Below are 22,781 nucleotides of genomic sequence, written 5' to 3'. Positions count from 1 at the left end.
ACAATTATGCAATGTTGGATTATATGGAGCTAAAGACTAGTCAAGAGTCACATCCTCTTGTTTAGGTTATTCCTTCCGAGCAAGTTACAACGGAAACTACAAAGCTCTGTTTCCGTGACAGAATTTTATGATAAAGTTGTTGAAAAATATATGACGACAATATGCCAAGTGTCATTAATCGTACTTTGGATATGACAAACATATTCTGATTTTGAAGGAAGCAACTCTTTGAGAATGCATCTGATTTCAAATTTCAAATTATGTTAACACGTGTTCTTACTAAACAAACTCTCACCCCAAAAAATGGGGAAAAAAGTTTGCCAAAATTCAATTTTATATATCCGAATTCAGCATGAGTAAACCAGTGGAATTTATTCTAATAATCAGCAATCCCATCTTCTTGGACTCCAACATCCTGCCCATCATCTTTCAGGCCTTTTCCGAGAAAAAAAAACGATTCATACAAGGGGCACAACAGCAACAACAACAAGCAAGGATGACGACGAATCCAATCAAATTGCCAAGCGATGCCTTCTCGCCGGACGCTCATCTTCCTTCGAATCGGCGAATAAGCCCTTCTCCAGAACCCAGTCCTCGATCATGACCTGAGCGCTCAACGGCTGGTCGGTGGGCACGAGGTGGCCGGCCCCGAGGACCACGGCCTGGCTCAGGCTCCCGGACCTCTGCACGTACCCGGCCAGCGCCCCGTTCACCCGCCACACCTTCCGCTCCGCGGACAGGAACTCGTCGATCCCTCCCCACCGCATCGTCTTCACCCACGCCTCGACCGAGACCACGCCGTCCCTCAGGTCGGAGTGGCCCTGGTACAGCAGCACCCGGCTGTTCTCCACCAGGTGCTCCACCATGTACTTCACGCTCTTCATCACGTCGTCGTGCAGCACCGCCCCGACCGCGGCGCTGCACTCGTCGAAGACGATCGACTCGTTGGCCTTCAGCGCCCGCTTCGCCTCCGGCTGCTGCAGGAGGCGGGTCACCCACTGGGTGTTGTACGGCACTTTCCGAGTGAAGTCGTACAGCGTGGCCAGTCCCGTCATGTTCTGCAGGAGCCTCAGCACCCCGGTTCGGGCGGCCGTCGCTTGGCTCCAATTCCCCATCTCGGTGAGCTTGACGGCTTCCCCCTGGGCTTTCTCGAGCTCGGATTTTTGCCTCTCGTTGATCAGGCCGGAGAAGTAGGCGTTCACGGCGTGCGTCGCCACCTGGGTCACCGGGTCCGTCAGGCCGTTGCCTATGGCGACCCCCGCCAGATTCAGGCGCTGCGACGGCGGCAGCTCCGCATTCCACTTCAGCGAGTAGTACCCAATCGCGGGGACGTACTTCCCCGCGTAGCTCTCGCCGGTGACGTAAATGGGGCGGGATTTGAAAGCGCCGTCGAGCTCGACGAACGCGGTTATCGCCGCGAAGAGGTGCTTCGCGACGGTGAACTGGTCCCGCGGGATCTCCTCGGGGGAGGCGGCGACGCTGAACCCGACGCCGATGGGGTTGTCGAGGAAGAGGAGGCCGAACAAGCGGTTCCAAGCGCCGGGGTTGGGCTCGACCACCAGGCGCTCGGCGTTATGCGCGACCGAGCTGACGCGCCAGGGTCCGAGCTCGTAGAAGTTCCCGGTCATGGAGGAGCAGCCGGGGCCGCCCTGGAGCCAGATCAGGAGCGGGGTCTGCGAGGGCGGCGTGGTGGGTCGCTGGGCTTCGTAGAAAGCGTAGAAGATGGCCGAATCGGAGGTGGGGCTCACCGGGAGGTAGCCGGATCTCGCGGGCAGCGACTCTTCCGGGAGGACGGGCTCCGCGGCGGCGGCGGCGGCGGCGGGACTCGAAACGGGAATGCGAGCGACGAAGGAGAGCAAGAGGAGGAAGAAGAGCAAGAGCTGCTTGAGCGGAGGAGGAGCTGCTGCTGACGACGCCATCGAGATTCCCCGGTCGCAGCGAGCGTCGTCGGTCGGCTCTGTTCCGTGGGATAAGAACGAGGAGTCAAGGACATTATTGAGAACCGACGGAGGAGAAGAGAACGACCGATTTGCTGGTGGTGTCTGACTGCAAAGTTGTCTTTTTCGGTGGGGGAGACTTGTCCGGATTCATGTGCGGATTCTTTTTTGTGGCTGGCTTTTACTGGCGGGCGCTGGAAAAAATTAAAACCTCGATGCTCGTTTTCTTCCTCGTCCTCGCCTTGATTCGATTCCTTGGCCCCGGGAATATTAATCGGGACGATGGTCCGGTGCACGTCCGCTCCATCCGGATGCCGAGCCGATGGCCATTCGAGTGGATCCCATGCTGCTTTGCTCGAGATAGGGGTGCAGTCAGGCTCAAATTTGACTAGACTTCGAAGCTCGATACTCTAAACTCAATTCGAGCATGAAAGAGTATTAATTTTCTTATAAAAGCTCGTACCTGGTACGAAACCTAGCTATTCGAGCCCGAGTTTAATAAGTCGAATATAAAACGATTTTAAGATATTCTTGTTTACTTTGGTCATTAGATTTTTTTGAATGAAATGATAGGTTTTTGGTTGCCTTTGATTGAGCTAGCGGACTGAATATTAAGGAAAATGGGTGAAGTAAGTTGGTAAAGTTTGAAAATTTCCTAGCTTGAAGAGGAGGTTTTCATTGAGAAAATATGGCAAACAAGAAAGCCATGAAGAACACGACACGTGTGGGACCCAAATTGTCACGTCATTGAAAGCTCCTCTCTCTTCTTTCCCCTTTTTCTTTCTCTTCTTTCTGCACGCTCTCTCTCTCTCTCTCTCTCTTCTACCTCCCCTGCATGCGCTCTCTCTCTCCTCTCTTCTCTCCTCTGCAGGTGTCTTCGCTGCCCCCTCGTCCGATCGACGAACCACCGCGGCCGACCGACAAACTTCGTGACGGTGGAGGCGGCCTTTCGAAGCGGAGGTGGAGGCCGCATGATGGTTTGTTGGAGGAGCCACCGTGCCCGACCGACGAACTTCGCGACGGCGGAGGCAACCTGGAGGCAGAACCGCGCCGTGGTTCGTCAGACAAGCCACATGCCGCCTCTCCGGCTCTGCCGTCACTGAATCGCTGCCCCCTTCTGACTGCTCTCTCTCTCTCCCCGAGTCATGACCGAATCCTCGTCTGACGAAACACCGCGCAGCCTCCACCTCCGCCGTTGCGAAGTTCGTCGGTCGGCCACGGCGGTTCGTTGGTCAAACGAGGGCTCTGTTGAGAGGGGGTGGCGAAGAGAGAGAGAGAGAGAGAGAGTCGGGTGAGAGAGCGGGTAGGGGAGAGAGGAGAGAGAAGATGGAGAGCGTGAAGGGGAGACAGGAGAGAGAGAGAGAGAGAGTGCAAAGAGAAGAGAGAGAAAGAGGAGAGGAGCTTTGACTTAACAATTTGGGTCCACGTGCGACAGGAGTCGCGTTCCGGACTTCTTGTTTGCCACGGTGGCACAGAAGACATACTCGATATTTTCTCGGTGTTAGGGGTTTAGGTCAAGCCTAATATGTTGCTCCAACATTTTTATTGCTTAAAATTTATTTAGTAATTTTCAAACCGGATTGGGCTTGGGCTAAAGACGGTGGGTCGGGCTTTTTCACACGTGTGAGAGTATTGTTCCAATCCATCCATTTACCTCCGATGCAAGAGCGGGTTTGGCAGCTATTGATCACCTCTAGTTGTTTCTTTTAATCTAGATTTGTTACGCCAAAATGAACAAAAATAAAATAAAATTGAGAGACTAAGAGAGTGATTGGGCAATAGAGCCATCGCCCCTTGGAGACTATCAATCATCACCACCCCCTCACTCAACATTGACAAAAGATCGTAAACCCTCTTTGCCATCACAATTCATATTTTGAAAGCTTAATGTTTGTAGTGAGCATATATATCCTAAAATCTCCGCCTCTTGAGGCACTATTTACATGTATCCTTGTCGTTATACATGCGAAAATATCTCTCGTGAAGAGCTGGAGTGGATCTCGGTATATGATGAAATTGATTACGTATTTATCTAATTGAGTGAATACAACGGGCATATTAGATGTGTAATTGATTTTATTGATGCATGCTTTTTGGTCACTAGACAAGTTAACTAAGAGTGGAAATGACAATTTTCGAAATTTTTTGAAATTCGAAGAATTGCACATTTTAACAAAGCCACCTACTTCACACGATAAATTTTGAATTTCCAAAGCAATTTAATGAGTCTTAATAATTGCCTCGCGGACACTTTTTTAACATTTTCGATGGGTAAATTTGATGATTAAATTTTATATGTTGGATAATTAAGTGGATGTTTGCTTTGATGAAATGAATGGGAACGGTAGTTTTTACCTTTTGTATATTCTAAATATAATGAAACTAGTGATGAGCGCACGTTGTGAGAGCTTAAAGTTGGATACATATGACAAAATAAAAATAATACATTGAGAGCTATCTCAGTAAAAGGAAAAGGTTAATAATTTCTTGAGTAGAAAATCAGGCGAGGCCAAGCACACTCTATGGGCATGCATGTTGCTCTTACACTCTTTCTACTATATAAATTTCAATTTAGATTTAAACTTCTCAATTTTGCCAATCTAACTCTATAAATTTACATAAAATTCCAATACAATCCTTTTTGTGGCTAGTTATTGCTGAAGATTGCTAAATCAACGTCCAATTATCGCTAATCGTGTTACGTGGCATGCTGACATAGAAAACAATAATCAAACTGACATAATACGCAAATTGCCGTGTCAACGTATTCCAGCATTAATTAACCATAAAGACCGTATTGAAATTTCGCGAAAAGATTTTAAAATGTATTGGCAAAATTAGAAAGTTTATAATAGAGTTAACATTCAAATACTAGGTTTAGGCCTAAATGAATATTCTTGGGTAGTCGTTATTATGTGAAGGAATAGAAAGTGACACAAAATGGTATTTTGATTTATATATATATATATATATTATACATATGCGCATGCGCGTGCGCGTGCGCTTTTGTATAGATTAGACTGATAGATAAAATAAATTATATGGATATTAAAATGTTGACATTTTTTTTTTGTCATTAAATGTTGACATTGAAATAAGTACACTTCCTTCTATTATAGTATCGTATTTTTTTATGACTAAAATACATACGGGGCCCCGATCACGTCCCGCTTTCTTGGCGGAGTTATCCATTTATCTCCACCAGCTTTGCCCTCCTCCGGTCCATTTCCAGGGCTTATTTTTTTAATATATTCGATAATTTCCCGTTAGAGACGACTTTCTACTTCTAACTAAATTCGTAAATCTATCTAACATATAACTATAATCTTTTTTTGGCCTCACTTCTTGGGATTTCCATAATTACCTCCAACACGCAGAAAAACAACGCTTATAGACAAATTAATGAATATAATTTGACTTTATATTATCTTTCACTACTCCATTAAGTAACACTCCATTTTTTATGGGTAATCATTTATCGTCCATATTAGGCTCCGTTTATTTCACAAAAAATATATATGATTTAAAAAATATTTTTCGAAACGTGATCGTTTGTATTATTTAAAATGATTAGCCATTAAAATATTGTTATGTGTGACAATCTAATTTTGTCAAATTGTACGGGATACTTAGTATTCATGATAAAAATATGCACTATCTTCCTTTTCTTTTCGTCGGACAAATTGCATGCGACATAATATAATAGAAAAGGAAATCATCAATTATAGGGACCAAAATAAGGGATAAACGACAGAAGATTAGAGAAAATCGAAAAGGGAAAAAGAAAAATCACGGCTGGGAAAAAAGGACAAGTAGAAAGGAAAAAAAGACCAGAAAGTGGCCAAAAGGCCAAAAAAAGAAGAAGAAGAAGAAGGAAAAAAAAAGGGAATCCGAAAACATAAAATGGAAAATGAGTAGAATCTGGGGGGGAGGGGCCTTGCTTGGAGAGATTCTGTCGCACCCATTTTGTTTCTCTCCTTTTCCCATTTTTTTTTTTTTTGGTTTGCAGTTAATTTAAGATAAAAGATTCCCTCTGCATCTTTAATTGACCCCAGGGGCACGTTTCTCCCGCTACAAGCAATCGGGAGCAGAAGGGGAGTGAGAGAGGGGGGAAGGAAGGTTAGAGAGAGAGAGAGAGAGAGAGAGAGAGATTCCCTCTGCAGCTTTAATTGACCCCATCGGCAGGTTTCTCCCGCTACGAGCAATCGGGAGCAGAAGAGAGAGAGAGAGAGAGAGAAGGAAGGTTAGAGAGAGAGAGAGAGAGGGGGAAGTTGCAGACGGAGGTTGGTGGCGGTTGTTGTTCCGAATCGGGAGATGGACGACGAGGTGGTGCAGCGGGTGTTCCAAGAAGGAGGGAGGGACTACTTCCAGCAGCAGCCGTCCACCTCCTCCTCCTCCTCCTCCTCTTCGATCCTCCAGTCCCTCCCTCTCCACGTGGTATTGCCTCGATCGTCTCTTCTTTCTCGCGCGTTCTCTCCTTCGCTTCGTTTCTTGAATCGACGCGCGCGCCTGCGATCGTCGCGAGCTCGGAGCTCGCCGGCTTTTCTTTTTTTTTTTTTGGGGGGGGGTGAGAGAGAAATGGACGGAGAGGGAATTAGTCTACGGATTAGCGCATTGAGGCCGGCGTTTTTTTAGTTTGTTCCGTGGAGCTGGCGTTCGTGTCGCTGGATTGGTGGGAATTTGTGCGAAATGATTCGGGCATCGGGATTCGGAGGAAAATCAGCGAGCTTGGAGATGATGGGTTTTCGTGTTGTGTTCCGTGAGGAGATTTTTGGTTGGTGCCTGGGAGTTTTTCTTTTTGATTTTTTTATCAAAGTATTCTATGCTTGGAGCGAGGAGGAGGAGTTTTGCGCTTTCAATTATTCTCCCGTGATCTTTGATCCATTGCCTGAGTCGACATTGATCGTCAATGGGCTAAGGAGAAGCAATTTCTTTTGGCACTAATTCTTACTGTGCTCTTGATTCTCCTTATCGATATTCCTAGCAATGTCCTTCAGAAGCTTTCGTGTGTCTTGCTTATCACACGACGTTTATTGCAGTCTTTCGATCACGGGTATTATTTGTTGGTAAAATCCATTCAAGAGCTTCGGGAGAAGAAGGAAGGTCTTGTTACCGTGGGCATTGGAGGACCAAGTGGTTCGGGTAAATCGAGGTACTCGTGCTATTGAACTTTGCTCTTATTATTACAGTTTCAGCAAATTTAGCAAAAACTAAAACTTTTTAGGTAGTTTCTTTGTCCGAATTACACTCATTACTTAGTTGTTTAATTGTTTATGAAGCTTAGCAGAGAAGGTGGCATCTGTAATTGGCTGTACTGTTATATCAATGGAGAACTATCGAATTGGATTTGATGAGGGGAATGATTTGGACTCTATAGATTTTGATGCATTGGTTCAAAACCTTGAGGTCTGTACCCTTCTTTATCTTTACAATGGTTGCATATGTCGATACATTCTACAGCTGTTTTAGCCATAAGATGCTCACGATTTAGTGGATCTATGGTGACTTATTTTTAGTTAATGATTGTTCTGGGATACTCATAATATGTATTCTGACAACCAAATCCTTGAAATTGATAGTTTCGCAAGTTTTCTTCTCGATTTGCATTAGCTAATTTCTTAGTGATTCTTTGATATTCTGATGGTATATTAAACCGAGTATCAATGAGACCGAATGTTGTGTCATGAGCATGGCATTGTTGCCAATGACGTGCATGGATAAGGGCTTTTGAAGTGGAGGTAGAAGACATGTATATATATAGAGTTGATAAGTGTAGAAGAAGAATCCTTTTGTAGATTTAAATGGGTGCCAATGTAGAGCATCAAATGAATAGAGATCTTTGGACCATTAGCTAAAGTACACGAAACTATCACATTCTCTCTCCTAGAGTAGCCTAGACCCTTTTTGAACATTAAAGCGTGTGTACCATTGTGCAAGAGATGTTTCATCCCATCTAGCAAGTTTTTACTGCGAGCATATATTATATTCCTTACATGAAATTGCCCAGGCTATGCATGTAAATATGCTTTTCTAGCTTTCCATGTGATTAAGCAATCAAGCCGCTCTTGTTTCGATTCCTGTAAATTACCAATCTTAGAAGCACATGTTGAAAGCTGTTTTACACCTGGAATCCATTTCTTTGCGAACTCATATACTACCTCATCTTTCTCCCAATATTCAAGTGTCATTATCCTAAACTTGTTGATTGCATGCATTTTTTGAGATGGTTGATCCCTCATATACTCGCATGCTACCTCTAGAGCTTAGTGAAACCCGTGGCATGTGGACTCTAATTCCAGGTTGCCAATCTTAAGGTGCTTCCCCCTTGTTCTCATTTTATGTTGTTTTGACTTTAGTGTGAAGAGTTAAATTCATAATGTGAAATGGGTGTTGGTGTGCTCAAGGTTTTGATTGTGAGCTGTTCTTGTAATCTCCTTGATTCTTCTAGTGGCGGTATAGTTCTATTCTCCCTATGGATATGGGTTGTTGACTGAGTTGTGTGAAAGTCTTATGCATTAATTTACCATTTCTGCTCATTATGTCTAACGATTTAGACTTTATTAATAGGATCTGACAAATGGGAAAGATACTGTGGTACCTGTGTTTGATTTTCAGCACAAAAGGCATACCGATTCAGAGACAATTAAGAGTGCTTCTTCTGGTGTGGTATGCTTCTATAACTCAGGGGTTGATGTGTTGCTTGGCACTGTTGCAGTGGGGTCATTTAATCTTCAATTAATTGTTTTAGGTAATTGTCGATGGTACTTATGCTCTACATGCAAGGTTGCGGTCTTTGCTAGATATTCGGGTTGCTGTGGTAATTTCTTGTTCAAAAACTGCACGACTCATTCGATTTGTTCTTAATATGATGATCATATAATCAGATTTGTCTCTTCTCTGGATCAGGTTGGTGGCGTCCATTTTAGCCTCCTTTCAAAGGTCCAATATGATATTGGAGACTGTCGTTCACTAGATTCTCTCATTGACAGCATATTTCCTTTGTTTAGGAAACACATTGAGCCAGATTTACACCATGCACAGGTTGGTCTTTCATGTTGTCATTTCTAAGCTTGCTGTCCTTGCTTATTTTTTGGATTTCTCTGCAGATTAGAATCAACAATAGCTTTGTTTCATCATTCAGGGAAGCAATCTACAAGTTAAAATGCAGAAGTGAGGTATGTATTGTCCAATTTTCAAATTTAAATCTGGGAGAAATCATTTCCTGCACTAGCATAAGACTTTGACCTCGTTCATGTTTATGTGCTTACATTGTCTTGTTTGTTTGTGCATTTTGGTCATATATCTCGTGCCATTTGCTACAGTGGATCTCTATTGAGAGCTACTTCTTCTCTTCGTTCTTCTCCCTGTACATTTTTTAATTTTTGTACCCCCACTATCTTTGTCCCTCCTTCCCCTCCCCACCACAACAGTAAAATTCATATAGCAAAAATTTATCCTATGCAAACCATGATATGCAGGCATAAAAAGAGTGAGGATAGTTTAAATCACGATGGAACCTGTCCTATGTTAGTCATCTCAGGGTGCAAAAGTTCTGAGATGGTCGCTGTTTTTGGTGAACCTTTCTATGCCTGACCATATGAAGGGACCTATTACTGTTAGGTGGGACAGCAATTTTTTGGAAGTTGGGAATAGCAATATTATATCTATACTCTGAAAAGACTTCTTGAGTTTAGTGGGACTGATGCAGACTTATGATCCAATACTTATATGTCAACCTCATTGGCACTCGTGAGTAATTTTTTATATTTAACTAAGAAAAAGAGGCAGTAATCTACATCCAGTCATTCTTGACATATTGTGTTGTTCGATACTTAAATTGTTCTCAGGATTTTTTTATCAGACTTGTTTCATGGTGGATAATCAACATCCTTTTTTGTCAATAGTGCCTTCTTCACAAGCAATCAGCATTACTTGTTATATGTACTCTCTTTACGTCATGATAACTTAAAATGCTGCGTTAAGAGTATGCCATACTGAAATTCATGCTCTGTGGCAGTTTTTCAAGAAGTTATAAACAAAACATACTATTATGAACACCATCTCCTGTTTAAATTCATTTTTATTTTTGTGTTTGGTGGTTGGAACTTCGAATTGATAATCAACATAATATTACAGTCTCCACAAGCCTTTCCTGCTCAGGTTCTCCAAGGAAATGAAGCTCAAACAGATAAGTAAGTATATCTGCGAGCTGTTACTCTTTTGTAATGAGTGAACTTAATTGTGGGGGATGACATCCTCTTTTGCTTTTAGCTTTATTGAGATGTACCTGAGGCCTCCATCAGCTAGTGAAGAAGCACGAATAAATGATTGGATTAAGGTGCGTCAATCTGGTATAAGGTACTATCTTGCCCTGGGTGACCAGAGGATTGTCGACAAGCATTTCATCATCCGACCCAAAGCAGAATTTGAGGTAAGAAACATCTGATATCTCATTACACTAAATAATTGTCCTCTAAGTTGACTTGATGATTTACTCTAGTGGTGTCTGCCCCTATTTATCAGTTTTATAAGGTTTCTATTTCACTCATAAGAACCTTGACATGCAACTAGATGTAGCATTTGTCTTCAAATTTAGAATTAGCATGTGTAAGAATCAACTTACACACATATATTCGGTAGTAGCCATGAGAGTAACGTGTCCATAGAATACTTCCAAATAACTGTATCAAGGAATTATGAAGATGGAAAATTTTGGTCGTACTCTGACTAGTAGATTTTTTGTAATCATCAATTTGTATGGCCACGAATAATTATGTTTACTCAATGTTGCATGTATAATTATCTGATCTCAACTGATAGTCTCATTTCATGGCTTTTGTCTGAGAAGCCTTGCCTTTTGCAATTTGGCAATTCAATACAATTACTGACTTTGGTTGATTTTTTATACTCAAGTTGTGTTCCTACTAAAATCCTGATGAATTGGGTGGCTATTCAGGTCTGTCTCTCATTGATCTTATATTGAAACAGGTTGGACGGATGACACTAGGTGGATTGCTGGCTCTGGGTTACACAGTTGTGGTCAGTTACAAAAGGGCATCTACTTTTGTTAGTATGGGCAATCTCTCGATGTCTCTTGAAACCATTGATACTCTTGGCGAGACATTTATGGTGCTGAGGGGTACAAATAGGAAAGTATGAATTTCTCTCATTAGTTTAGCTATATGTTTTGTTTTTTTTTTTAAATGGCAGATGTTTACATTTTCGCTTGGAGTTTCAATTAGCATTTCCATGAGGCTTTGGAGTGCTTCCTCTTTGGGACGTGTCTATTTTTAAAGTCAAGTAGTAATCTCATATGCGACCTATTTGAAGAAGTTTGCTTATGTTAGTACCCTAATAATCCCCATTTTGGATCCCATGACATTAATTACTGCCTAAATACAATCAGATTGTTTTTGACTTGCAAGAATAAAGAAATAAGAAGGTACCTATATTGTTGTTAATCGAATAAGTCAATAAGTCCTTTTCCATGCAGTCCTTTGTCAACCTGCTTGAAGTTCCTGCTGCCATTGGGTTCTATATTCTCTCTGTGTGGAGCTTCTTTAGCTCTGATCCTGTGTTCAAGATGCAGCTTCTTTTGTCTTGTCTCTGTAAATATATGCTGTTTGAGTATCTGTGCCTCTAGTTTGCTAGTTTGAACTATGTATGCTTAATTGTTGGTGAATTTCCCATTCAGTTGAGGAATCTGTACGCGGTATTGGAGTTTATTTTCGTCAGTTTGTTGTGCTTTAGGCTGTAGGTGCAGAAGCATTGCGATTGGGTATAACAAGACCATGGATCACCAAGTCATATTTGGAAATGATTCTTGAGAGGAAAGGTTGGAGTATATCCCTGGGTTTCAATTGTTCATCTATTTACTTTCTAGTGGTGACAATTGCAGCTAATGCTTTTCACTAACTTTTGTTAATCTGATTACAGGTGTCCCGCGCCTTAATACACCACCACCGTCATCAAGTGTACTGATTGGAAATCAAGAGAGAACTGTTGTCGCCCCAAAGCCGATTCGTGTTACTCCAAATCCTGTGACACGGCTTGAGGATCTGCCGCAACCATGGACTCGATCCCCTACAAAATCCAAAATGGAACCCCTCGTTGCAACATGGCAGTTCATTTCGTCAGATCCTTCCGATGTTGATGATCCGGTCTTAGGTATGTTTATAGTACTGCTGTGCTGCTGTTCTTGCATCTAAATAAGTAGTTAAGTTGATTATAATATACAGATCTTTTCTAGATATATTTAAGGCTTCTCTCATGAAGCAACTGCAGTTTCCTCTTCCTTCAGGGATACTATGAAGCTTGCTCCAATGCCCGATTCATATGATCTTGATAGAGGCTTGCTTCTAGCTGTTCAGGCAATTCAGGTAAGCACTGCAAATTAAGCCAGAGGCTCACAGGCTTACGTAGCTAGACATTTGGGTACCTGAGTTTTCTGCATTTTTCTCTTTTTTGGCAAGTTTCCTTTTTTCAAACAATATTCAACCTTATGTTCTCTATTTCCTGATGCAGGCTTTGTTGGAGAACAAGGGTGTCCCTGTTATTGTTGGAATTGGTAATATGGGACTTTGATCATTCGTGAACACCCACCCTCTATATTGCGTCCTGGTTCTGTTGGCAATTACTCATGTTGTTTCTGCATGCATATTTTTCCTTCAAAGAATTTCAAGCATTCAGAACCATATCATGAAAACTGGTAATAGTAGAAACTTGTACATACACAGTGTTCTCTGGAGGCCACTTTCACTATTGTGAATTAACATCCCGTTGGTAACCTCTTCTAGTTTGGATGATTTCTCAGGACTGGAGTGCTTGAGGCAACTCGCATGAGACAGAACAAGTCCTCTAGTGCTGCCATCTTTATTCTTATTATAAGTACATTTTACATGTCAAAACCCAAAAAGTAACTAAATGAGTTTGCTCGGTGATGAGCGTGCATTCATAATTTCATATGATATATTAAGCCTTTTTACTTGGTGATATCTAGGAAGATTATAGTTTGCAATAGGAGGGAAACTATATTGGGTCTAAACTTATCGGGAGTAGAAGACAACTAAATTGAGAATGACGTGTCATAAGAACTTCTCTGCTTAGAAAATTTGAATTTTCTCGTCAAGATATTCTTTAAGTACAAATCAGGCATTCAAATACTGATATAAGATTACCATTGCTAAGGTACAGAATACATTTTTCTCCTTTCTCTAATAGCTTAGGGTTTTGAGCAAACAGTTGCACATTTCAACATGTGTATCAGATTATAGCTCATCATGACTCCAGGACTGATGATCCCATTTACAGTCATTCTGTTTTCCTTTTCTAGTCTCCATCTTACATGTGAGGAGGAGTGTTAGAAAAATTACTAGATTTAAAGCATTGCACAATCCCTAACCGCTTAAGTTTTCCCAACAAGTTCATATAATAGATATGAATGACTTATATCAATTCAACTTTCTGGAGGTTCTTGCTGTTCATCTAGACATCTGATGTGAAAGAGACCAAGAAAATAGTTGTTGCAGAAAAAAGTTGTTACTTTTTGTGTCATTTGTTTTGCATGCTTGTTAGACGAAAGTTCAAAACTGTTGCATAAAATGATTTAATGTAGCCACTCAACTGACATATTCTTGGAACTTGTGTATTTCAGTATGTCAAAGACTTGTATGCTTTTATTGTTGTTGCAGGAGGTCCAAGTGGCTCTGGAAAAACTAGTTTGGCTCACAAAATGGCAAATATAGTTGGCTGTGAAGTGGTTTCTCTTGAAAGCTATTACAAAACCGAGCACATGAGGGATTTTAAGTATGATGACTTTGGGTCTATTGACCTATCTTTGCTTTTAAAGGTGAGCAAGAAAAGAATGATGGCTTAAGTTGCTGTTTGTAGGATCCTTCTCCTTGGCTTTAAATGCCTAAAAACAGTTTAATGGTCTTTTGTTGAATGGTAAAGAAAGGAATAGGGTGACTTCTATTTGGGCTATATACACGTTTTATGTTCTATGACAGAAGAATTGTCATCACTAAATTTTCAAGTGTCAATTAGCTGGCTTATGCTTTATGGGGTAAAAATAACATTTAGGCAATCAACTTTCTTTTTCCAAAGACACTATATTTGCAAGGCATTTTGAACTTGATATATATTTCGTGGCTTCTCTCATTAGTTTGAGAGCAATGGATTAGTTAGGCCTAATGTTTTTGTGGCTTCTTTTGGTTCAACACTGAAGGTGGGCACTATACCGTTTGTTATCTTGTGCTGTCTTCATCCCCAGTGACCATCTCTTGACTGTAACTTTATTTAATGTGTAATGTGAAAGGATGTTGTGTTCCTATGTATACTTTTTTTTTTGTTTTTTTGGCCATTTCTCTCTTACTTGATTGTCCATCTTCAATTACTTGAAATTTTATAGAGTATGTGCTAGGCAAATTCCCTTCTGTGTTGGGTCCTATACATCTTGTTCACTCAGGTTTCCTGACTTGAATAATGAAGATGCGGTTGTCCTCTTGTTGACAGCTTCAAATAGTTGTCAAGCATTTCTATGGAAGTTATCTTTGAGCTAATATCTGACTTTATGACCATTTGCAGAATATCAATGACATTAAGGAGGGTCGGAAAACAAAAACACCAATATTTGACTTGGAGACTGGTGCTCGAAGTGGATTGAAGGAGCTCATAGTTTCTGAAGATTGCGGTGTGGTCTGTCTTGATGATCCTTATAGATTGCTCCCTTGTCTTTTCTTAATTTAGTCTCCCTAAGAAGTCTTAGTTCTCTATGATTAAATTGCTCTCTCTTAAGAATAGATTCCTCATGGAAGAAGTCATAAAATTTGGTAATCTAAAGAAATAGGCTAAAAGGGAGTTGAACTGATCATTTGATTATCAAAGCTTCTTAACTTGCAAAGGGGAAAAGATGTAAAGCTAGTGTTCAGTGGAGGGGAGGATGCAAAAGGTGGTTAATGGGGAAGTTGGGACCACGTTTGGAGTCTGCACACCCCTTTTAAGATTGAGTGTGGACTCAACTTGGTAGAAACCAACTTATGGATTAAGATTCTGGATCTGGATATCAGTGTAATCATGAATTCTTCTCAACTGACAAATGCATGACTTGGAGGTATTTTTCATCCAATAGCTTTTGCTGCTAACCTAAAGGCAATAACTTGGTTTAAGAGTGTCTTTCAGTGTGGACAGGACAAAAACTTGCCATCACTCATATAGTGTCAATTGAAGCTATTTCAATCTAAAAATCAACTCAAAGACTGTCGTATTACTTGATTATTATGCACGATCATTATCGATGTAAATGAGAAACATCTTTTCTTTGTAATCATTGTGGTGTGGGTTATTTGGTTTGTTAACCATGCTGCTTTTACTATGGGTTGTGATGATGCCATGTATTCGTTTGCAATATTAAAACAATGCGATGGATTTGGCTTATAATCCGGCAATAACATGGTAAACAAGAAGAGAAAGAAAGGAATGGGATTGAAGTAGGTTTTCAAATTTTAAGCAGCCTTGATCTATAGATCCTGAACAAAGTACTTCCTCCGAGATCTATGTGACTGGGGGACAATTATTATCTTTAAGTTTGAATTCTTGTCTATATTTATGGCATGATGTATATTGATGGCAATTTATTTTTTCCTCCTTCCACTGGAGCAGATAATTTTTGAAGGCATATATGCTCTGCATCCTGATATCCGAAAAGCACTGGATCTGTGGATTGCTGTTGTATGTACTGGTTTATACTTTTTATGTAAACCTTTCAATCTTCATAATTTTCTGAACTTTGAACATTAATAGCTAAATGCCTCTCAACACTTTTCAAACAGGTTGGAGGCGTTCATTCACATTTGATATCTCGAGTCCAAAGGGACAAAAGCAGAGTGGGCTGTTTCATGTCTCAGAATGAGATCATGATGACTGTCTTCCCCATGTTCCAACAGCATATTGAACCGCATCTTGTTCACGCACATGTAAGTGAATCTGGGATTACAAGGCCGGAATGTTTAATTTTAAGTGAATTTTTCATAATTTGCTCTATCACTTAGATAATTTACCTTGGAGAAAAATGAACTTTTAGATGCTACTTTGTTCTAATTGTCTTCTTTGAGGGTTAACTTTGGTTGTGCATTGCAGCTCAAAATTCGGAATGACTTTGATCCAGTACTTTCTCCTGAGAGTTCATTGTTTGTTTTGAAGAGCAACAAACAAGTAATAGCACTACAATGGCTCTGTTGCTCCTATCTTGAATATTTATTTGGTGGTTTAATGAAATGCAATACCCTTCTATACTAGGTGGCTTATCAAGATATTCTAAAAATTCTGGACCGCGCAAAGATCTGCAGTTCTGCTCAAAATTTCATTGATATGTACTTGCGGCTTCCTGGAATTCCTGCTAATGGACATTTGCAAGAGAGTGACTGCATAAGAGTCAGGATATGTGAGGGCAGATTTGCTGTGTTGATACGGGAGGTTTGTGATGAAGTTGCAATTACCATCTTTCTACTTCTTATAGCTAACAAAAATACTAGCTTCTCATTCTCTTCTAAACAATATATGTCAGCCTATAAGGGAAGGCAATTTCATTATTCAACCCAAAGTAGATTTTGACATCAGCGTCAGTACAGTTGCTGGTCTCTTGAACCTTGGGTGAGTTATTATATGAATAGCTGGTCTAATTTACCATTTCTTTTATTTCCTGTAGGATTTTATTTCAATTGAACTTTAAGTTTTGTGAGATCTTGTAATGTATCCTTTTTCTTGTGATCTAATGCTAGTGAGCTTCACATGGTTGTGTTCTTCCAAAGTAGATAGCAGGGACTCTGTCTGAGTAATGCGTACTTTTTTTTTGGGTCGAAGAGTAATGCTTACCTAAAAGTTTTCTTATATAATAACTTTAGGATCTTTTGGTATCAATAGTTCTGGCCTTCTGGGTACATAGGAAGGTTTTCCTTTTTTAGAATTTCTACTGGATATTGATGCCTTTAGAGTGATAATTGAACAAAAGAATGATCCTTTCAAAGTTTTGATGCCATATACTGACCTTAGCTAAGTGTGTAGAAGCCATGCTTATTTTTTACCATCGTGGATTTTCTTGAATTTCTGTAACTGTCTGCTCAGGAGCATTTTCTTAAATGTGAGAGTGACGGTAGAATTGAACCGCTGTATGGTTCTTTTTTTTTTTTGTGCAAGAATATGCCAAATGCTGAATGGGGTGGTGTCAGCTGTATATTCTCATGCTAAAGAAACCTAGTCTACAGAAGTATCCTGATATTGATGTCGGATTCTTGAGGAAGAACTGTCGTTTTGTCTATCGTTGGGGTGGAATGGTTTGGAATGCCTAAAAGAGGAAGAGCTTTGAGGAAAGAAAACAATGGTGATTTTAGAGATGTTTGTTAAGTGTGTCACATCATTTGTCTTTGAGTCTTGTCTTGGCCTTATGTACATGTTATCTCCTTCAACCTGATAGTTTAAGCTTTTGAGTTTAATATCCTAACAAAATATTAAATATTTTATTTTGCTTGTGGTTCTTGTATGTCTTACCGCTTTCATCATTCCACTTCCCGATTTGCACCTGAAAAGGCATGTTTAATGACCTATATAACTTGTCTACAGGGTTTGTTAAGGCCTTATATGTATTTGCCCTAGGCCTTATAGCTTAAGGGCATGTCTACAAGGGTATATTAAGGCCTAGTCTCCCTACACCTTATAGCTTACTGTGCACTCATTTGACCTTTAAACCCAAACAGCTAAAACTTTCATAAAGATAAAAATGTTGACACATACATCTGCATATAGTTTTTCATTACTTTATGAAATTTGGATTTTTTAAAATTTTGCTGGAAAGGAAAAAGGTCGTTTTTGCCTATGCTGAAATGGAAATGAACAAGCTCTAAGCTTTAGTATTACCTTAGCTAATAAGACTTTTGGTGCTTTGACAGAATTATAATCACCAATAGTTAAAGGGCAGTGTCGGGAAAACTTCTCCCGATCTTAGATTACCTGCGTAGATGGTTGTCTTAGGCAGTTTAAACCTTGCATCGGACCCTCCAACCTAAGAATTTCAGAGTTATTCATAGGTGTCACAGCTCATGTCTTCTGCAAGGAATGGAAAGATGAAATGAAGATACCTGCATCTTCCAGCCAAGCTGCGACTTGATGGAACATAACTGGCCCGAGGGCATACATAAGCCCGTTTAGTGATCTTTGATCAGGGGAGAAAGCTGTTCTCTTTCCTGACAAAAAGACTTCTAGTAGCTTGATACAGTTTTCTAAATAATTTAGACTCAACTTCCATAGTTCCAAGAGAAAATAGTTCTTGTGCTGCTTACTACTTGTGTCAAGAATTTTACATCAAAGTGTTTGGACAAAGAGAGATGTTGTGATCTTTCTCTCACAGCAATTTAAGTGGTGCCTTTCCCTTTTCTCCTTCTCCTCTTCTTTATGTGGAAACAACTTTTGTTTGTGTCCTTGTTTATTATCTTTGGGTATTGAGGCTGTGGTGAGAGTGAGGAAAAAGTCTCACTGGAGAGATAGAAGAAGACTGATCCCATTTGATTGCCCTCCTATAACCTCACAAATTGGAGCCGCAGTTGTGGCAAAACTTTTTGGAATTACTAAACCACTATTCTTTCGTTTACTTGTCCCACGTGTGTGCATTCCTTATTTAACTTTTCTTTTTTACCATTATCTGCTACTTTGAAGAGCTCTACATACATGCACAAATGTTACAGATGCATTCCTGCTTGCCTGTGCTTTGGGTTCGGTCCACTCATAGCTGGTGGCTTTGGTTTGGCAATCTGTTAATAACACCTTTTCTCTTTCTTCCTTGTCTTCTCCAGGTATCAAGCTGAGGCATACATCGAAGCTGCGGCCTTCATATATCAAGATGGGAAGGTTATAATAGCTGACAACCTTTTATTTTATTTTCCTTCTTGGGTACAATAGTTGATGGCTTTTTAGTAGGCAAAACTTGTTGCATCTTTTATGTGTGCACATTTTGCTATGTTCACTAAGTGGGCATTTTATCTATGTGTGACTGAGGTCCTTCCATTTTGCTCACTTTTGGAGGTTGCTTATTTAGTCCTGTTTTCTCTGTATGTAAAATTCTATGCAGTTAATTTTGTGAACTATCTCCATTTGTTTCACAGAAAATGAATAATTTGCAGAACTTTTTTTTCAAAAATGATTGCTTGTATGGCTTGAAATAATTAGCCAATGAAAAATGTTTTCATTATTGACAACAGTTGCAGACCTTTTTTTTTGGGGGGGCACAATATTAGCAATATTCAAGTACTTGTGGGGAGGCCTTTAGAAGTAAACTTGACCGTGGTGAAAGGAGTGTTTGTATAGTTTGTGTAGGTTTCAATATTATCACCTTCAAAGTCTACCATAGGATTTCATTCTTGATGAGCAAGCTCTGCCCGGAATTTTGATGGACTTGGGTACCAATTTCTATTCCAAAATTACACTCAGGGAGGCCTCATTCACAGATTACATTCTGGGCGATGTTCAATTTACAAGTAATGTTTGTGATGCATTCTCTCTCAAGAAACCCAATCAGTGAATTAGAATCAAAGTGTTTATAGTGTCATTACTCCAGAAGCAACAGGATATTACATTGAGTACCAGTATGCTACAGTTCCTTTTGGAATTTTTAGGATCCTAAGTATTTCAGTAAAAAGAGAGCTCTAAATTCCTATGCTCCTCGGTGGCATTACAGTGCTTCTTTTGGACAAGGCAACTGATTTCACACTTACTGCCGTGTGATGACATGGGCAGTTGCCATTGCATTGCATCCCCCTTAATAGATCACTTCCTATAACTCGGTATTTTAAACGTTCTGTCCACATTGCTAGCATCCTTCTCTATCAGTTTTGTGCATATGGCTGATCATCTGATATTTCTACTTATTTATCCATATATTCTGCCTAAAGCTCATTATTTCCTGATGAGTCGAGCCGACCTCTTTATCTGGTGTATCTTGCTGGTACTTGACATGATGAGTTATTAGCATGAGATCTTGTCTGCATATCCTCCATATTTTCTGTAATGTATACATGCGGTGAGTGATGATTGACTCCCTTCGATTCTGATCTTTATTGCACACGTAGTTTCTTTTTTCTGTAAGTTGTTGAAATTTACAAGTCTAGTTTCTTGTACTTAGTATGTAGCAGAGCATGGGGCACATTTGCTTTTCAAAACCTTGACTGTATGTAGATGCATCTGTCAGATTCTTGTTGAAGTTGACCATCTGCAAGATATTCCTAGTCCTTATTTGCAAATCAAAGGGGTCAATAAGGAGGCTGTAACATCTGCTGGTTCAGCTCTAAAGTTGGATGGTTCCTATACAACTAAGGTCCTTCCCTTCTTACATGAAGTTATTTAGTCATTTTAAGCTTTGATGTCTTGGCATGCTTTATGTTACCTAAAATTTTTCTTTTTATTAGAGCTATCTTCAAATAATTATGGAAAGATTGCCAGCAATAGAAAGAAGTTCCAACGGGATTCATGCTCGACAGTCTGCGAGATTGCAGGAGCTTGTGGAGCTTATACAATCTCAGGTGCTTACCTCCTGCCTACTTCAATTTGCTGAAACTTTGCACTGACTAGTTTATTTAGGCAAAAAGAGTTTCTTGTGGTATGAATGCCTTGCTAAGTCAATTTTCTACTATTCTTGATCTCTTTTTTTTTTTTGGTAAAGGACTATTCTAGATCTCTTAATCTCTCCTTTATAGAATAAAGGCTGTACTTCTGGTTCTTTGGAAATATACCTTTCCTTTATCAAGTGAGGCCTAAAACTCTTACCAACTTACCAAAAAAATTGTTCTCTATGGGGTGGATAACATGTCATCTTTTTACCGAAAGAGTTTGTTGAATTGCTATGTCATCATATTTTAACCAAAAAGAATGAATTTTAATCTATATGTTCGCCTGAAATGGAACTTGGATTTTGCCTTGGTTTTCAAGTGCAATACTTTTACGGCACTGATGTTGGCTAGTTGACTGCAATAGTGTGAAATAACCTATGGCAACATTTACCTGTCCTAGACAGTTTATCCTCGACTTAGATCCCACATGATGGATTTTTTCTCTACTATAATCTATTTGAGGGTAGCATTTGAACTGAATGAACCCATTTATTTTGTGGCAGCCTCATGAAAATGTAGCATTTCCTATGACAGATATTGAAGCTGACCCAATTGAGCCATGTAGCTTAGGTTGTCGTCGAATGCTCAGTGTGAAATTTGTCTTTGTAGAGAATGTCATGGCTGGGTCTGTACTAATTTGATTAGCTTGCCTTCCCTTATTATGGGCATTGGTATATGTTATGTATCCGCACCAACGGATAATAAAATTCTAAACTTCTATTCTGCATATTTTATTTCATCATGTAGGGAAGCTGTTCAGCTTCAGAATCCTCACCAAGTAGAGAAGTGGTTCCAATAGAAGGTGTGATCGAAGACATGCAATCCAGGATTAAAAGGCTGGAGAGATGGCATGCGATTAATACGGTAATTATCGATATCTCTATTTAGATGTTCACTCGTTTCTTTCGTGGAGGGATTATGTGAAGTGTATTTTTGGGGGGCGGTTGTGAACCTGTGACATATGCTTTTTCACTCCGTGGGTAAGTAGTTTACATCTACTTTAGAATCCAGAGATCTATACGTAAGGCAAATTGAGCAGTGCTTAGTTCTTGCTCGACTGCTTATAGGCATAGCAAACTGTAGTATTGTTTGTTGCCCTAATTTATACTCCTCTAATGTGTCTGATATTTTCAGGTATTGTGGACTTTTCTGATGTCCACCGTCATTGGTTACTCGCTTTATCGAAGAAAGCGCCTGTAACTTTTCATACTCCTCGCATGTACATAAGCCTATTTTTCTTTGATAGTAATTGCACATCACAAGGGCTGATTCAACTTTCTCAAAGGCCCGCTTATCTCGAATGTCCATCAGCAAGGATTTTGCTGAAGATCATTAAATTAACCCGGAATTAGAAGAGGAAACAAACTCTGGAGGTTGTAAATGCGGTGCAGGATTTGCTTAATTCTTTTTCTTCTGTTAGGATATTCAGAACATGAACACATGTTAATAAATATTCTTGGCTCCCTACGATCCCATGGATCGATTGAAATTATACTGCAGATAGAAGCGGAATCTCTTCCTCCTATTTTTCCTCCTGCCTTTATTGCTGGGTCATTACCAATAAATTACTATGGGCGCATTTGGTAACGTTTTTGTTCAAAAATTGTTCCAACTATTTTTGTTCAAAAAAACAATTTTTACCATAAAGACGCGTTTAGTAAACTTGTTCGGGAATAAAAAATGAATAGAAACACGGTTAGTAAATTTTTTTTTTTGTTTCTTTTAATTTTTTAATTTTTAATATTTTTTTTTATTTTCCCTTTTTTTTTTTTTCTTTTTTTGGCTAGTCGTCGGCCATGTCGAGGCCGGCGATCGGCCGACGGGGGTCGGCAGCCTCGCTTAGATCTGGCGAGGCCGAGAGTCGCCGGCCATGGCCGAGGCCGGCGACCGGCCAAAAAAAAAAGAAGAAAAGAATCAAGCCATGGTTAGTTGCTGTTTCCATTTGGTTGTTTTTTTTTCTCGTTGTTGATACCGGCAAGACCCAGCCAGATGATGTCTGCTGGTTGGTAGTGAGAGGACTAATAGTACCTGCATACCCAAAAGGGGGCGCTGATTAAAAAACAATCATTTGATTTTGTTTCTTGCTCTCCCTTAGCAGCAGGAAAGGAGTCTATCTATCTGCCTAGCTTTGGTGGATTTCCCCCAACGCAATCCACAGAAATTCCACGAATCCCTTGGTGGATAAGTCCGACGA

At 40.3% G+C, this 22,781-nt stretch overlaps 2 protein-coding genes across 4 annotated transcripts; one reads left to right on the top strand and one right to left on the bottom strand.

Annotated features, from left to right (window-relative positions):
* Positions 1 to 276: 276 nt before the first annotated feature.
* On the bottom strand, positions 277 to 2,302 carry LOC104453712 (serine carboxypeptidase-like 50). Its single transcript, XM_010068319.3, has one exon. It carries the CDS (start codon positions 1,917 to 1,919, stop codon positions 513 to 515), a length of 1,407 nt encoding a protein of 468 aa, XP_010066621.2. The 5' UTR covers positions 1,920 to 2,302; the 3' UTR covers positions 277 to 512.
* Positions 2,303 to 5,969: 3,667 nt separating this feature from the next.
* On the top strand, positions 5,970 to 22,112 carry LOC104455653. 3 transcript variants are annotated; one of them, XM_039316958.1, is made up of 26 exons: positions 5,970 to 6,374; positions 6,977 to 7,089; positions 7,217 to 7,343; positions 8,505 to 8,603; positions 8,686 to 8,754; positions 8,844 to 8,978; positions 9,044 to 9,112; positions 10,074 to 10,129; positions 10,209 to 10,368; positions 10,926 to 11,090; positions 11,688 to 11,772; positions 11,874 to 12,104; positions 12,222 to 12,316; positions 12,462 to 12,504; positions 13,628 to 13,785; positions 14,523 to 14,633; positions 15,597 to 15,665; positions 15,767 to 15,910; positions 16,074 to 16,148; positions 16,233 to 16,409; positions 16,501 to 16,586; positions 18,779 to 18,833; positions 20,170 to 20,295; positions 20,387 to 20,500; positions 21,335 to 21,451; positions 21,722 to 22,112. In XM_039316958.1, exons 1-26 carry the CDS (start codon positions 6,252 to 6,254, stop codon positions 21,785 to 21,787), a joined length of 2,868 nt encoding a protein of 955 aa, XP_039172892.1. In that variant the 5' UTR covers positions 5,970 to 6,251; the 3' UTR covers positions 21,788 to 22,112. The 3 variants fall into 3 exon arrangements, with proteins under 3 accessions (XP_039172892.1, XP_039172894.1, XP_039172893.1); XM_039316960.1 differs by lacking the exon at positions 5,970 to 6,374 and having other exon boundaries at positions 7,225 to 7,343; XM_039316959.1 differs by lacking the exon at positions 5,970 to 6,374 and having other exon boundaries at positions 7,222 to 7,343.
* The last annotated feature ends 669 nt before the right edge of the window (positions 22,113 to 22,781 follow it).

The sequence above is a fragment of the Eucalyptus grandis genome, chromosome 7, assembly GCF_016545825.1.
Source record: "Eucalyptus grandis isolate ANBG69807.140 chromosome 7, ASM1654582v1, whole genome shotgun sequence".
NCBI lineage: Eukaryota > Viridiplantae > Streptophyta > Magnoliopsida > Myrtales > Myrtaceae > Eucalyptus > Eucalyptus grandis.
The sequence above is the reverse complement of the archived record's forward strand: the minus strand, read 5'-3'. Positions and strand labels throughout refer to the sequence as shown.

What these genes read in the sequence shown, in the direction of transcription:
- LOC104455653 (XM_039316958.1), top strand. Translation starts at nt 6,252, where the DNA reads ATGGACGACGAGGTGGTGCAGCGGGTGTTCCAAGAAGGAGGGAGGGAC. An exon ending in AGTCCCTCCCTCTCCACGTG is followed by an intron (nt 6,375 to 6,976) that starts GTATTGCCTCGA and finishes CGTTTATTGCAG; the next exon opens with TCTTTCGATCACGGGTATTA. An exon ending in ACCTATCTTTGCTTTTAAAG is followed by an intron (nt 13,786 to 14,522) that starts GTGAGCAAGAAA and finishes GACCATTTGCAG; the next exon opens with AATATCAATGACATTAAGGA.
- LOC104453712 (XM_010068319.3), bottom strand. Translation starts at nt 1,919, where the DNA reads ATGGCGTCGTCAGCAGCAGCTCCTCCTCCGCTCAAGCAGCTCTTGCTC.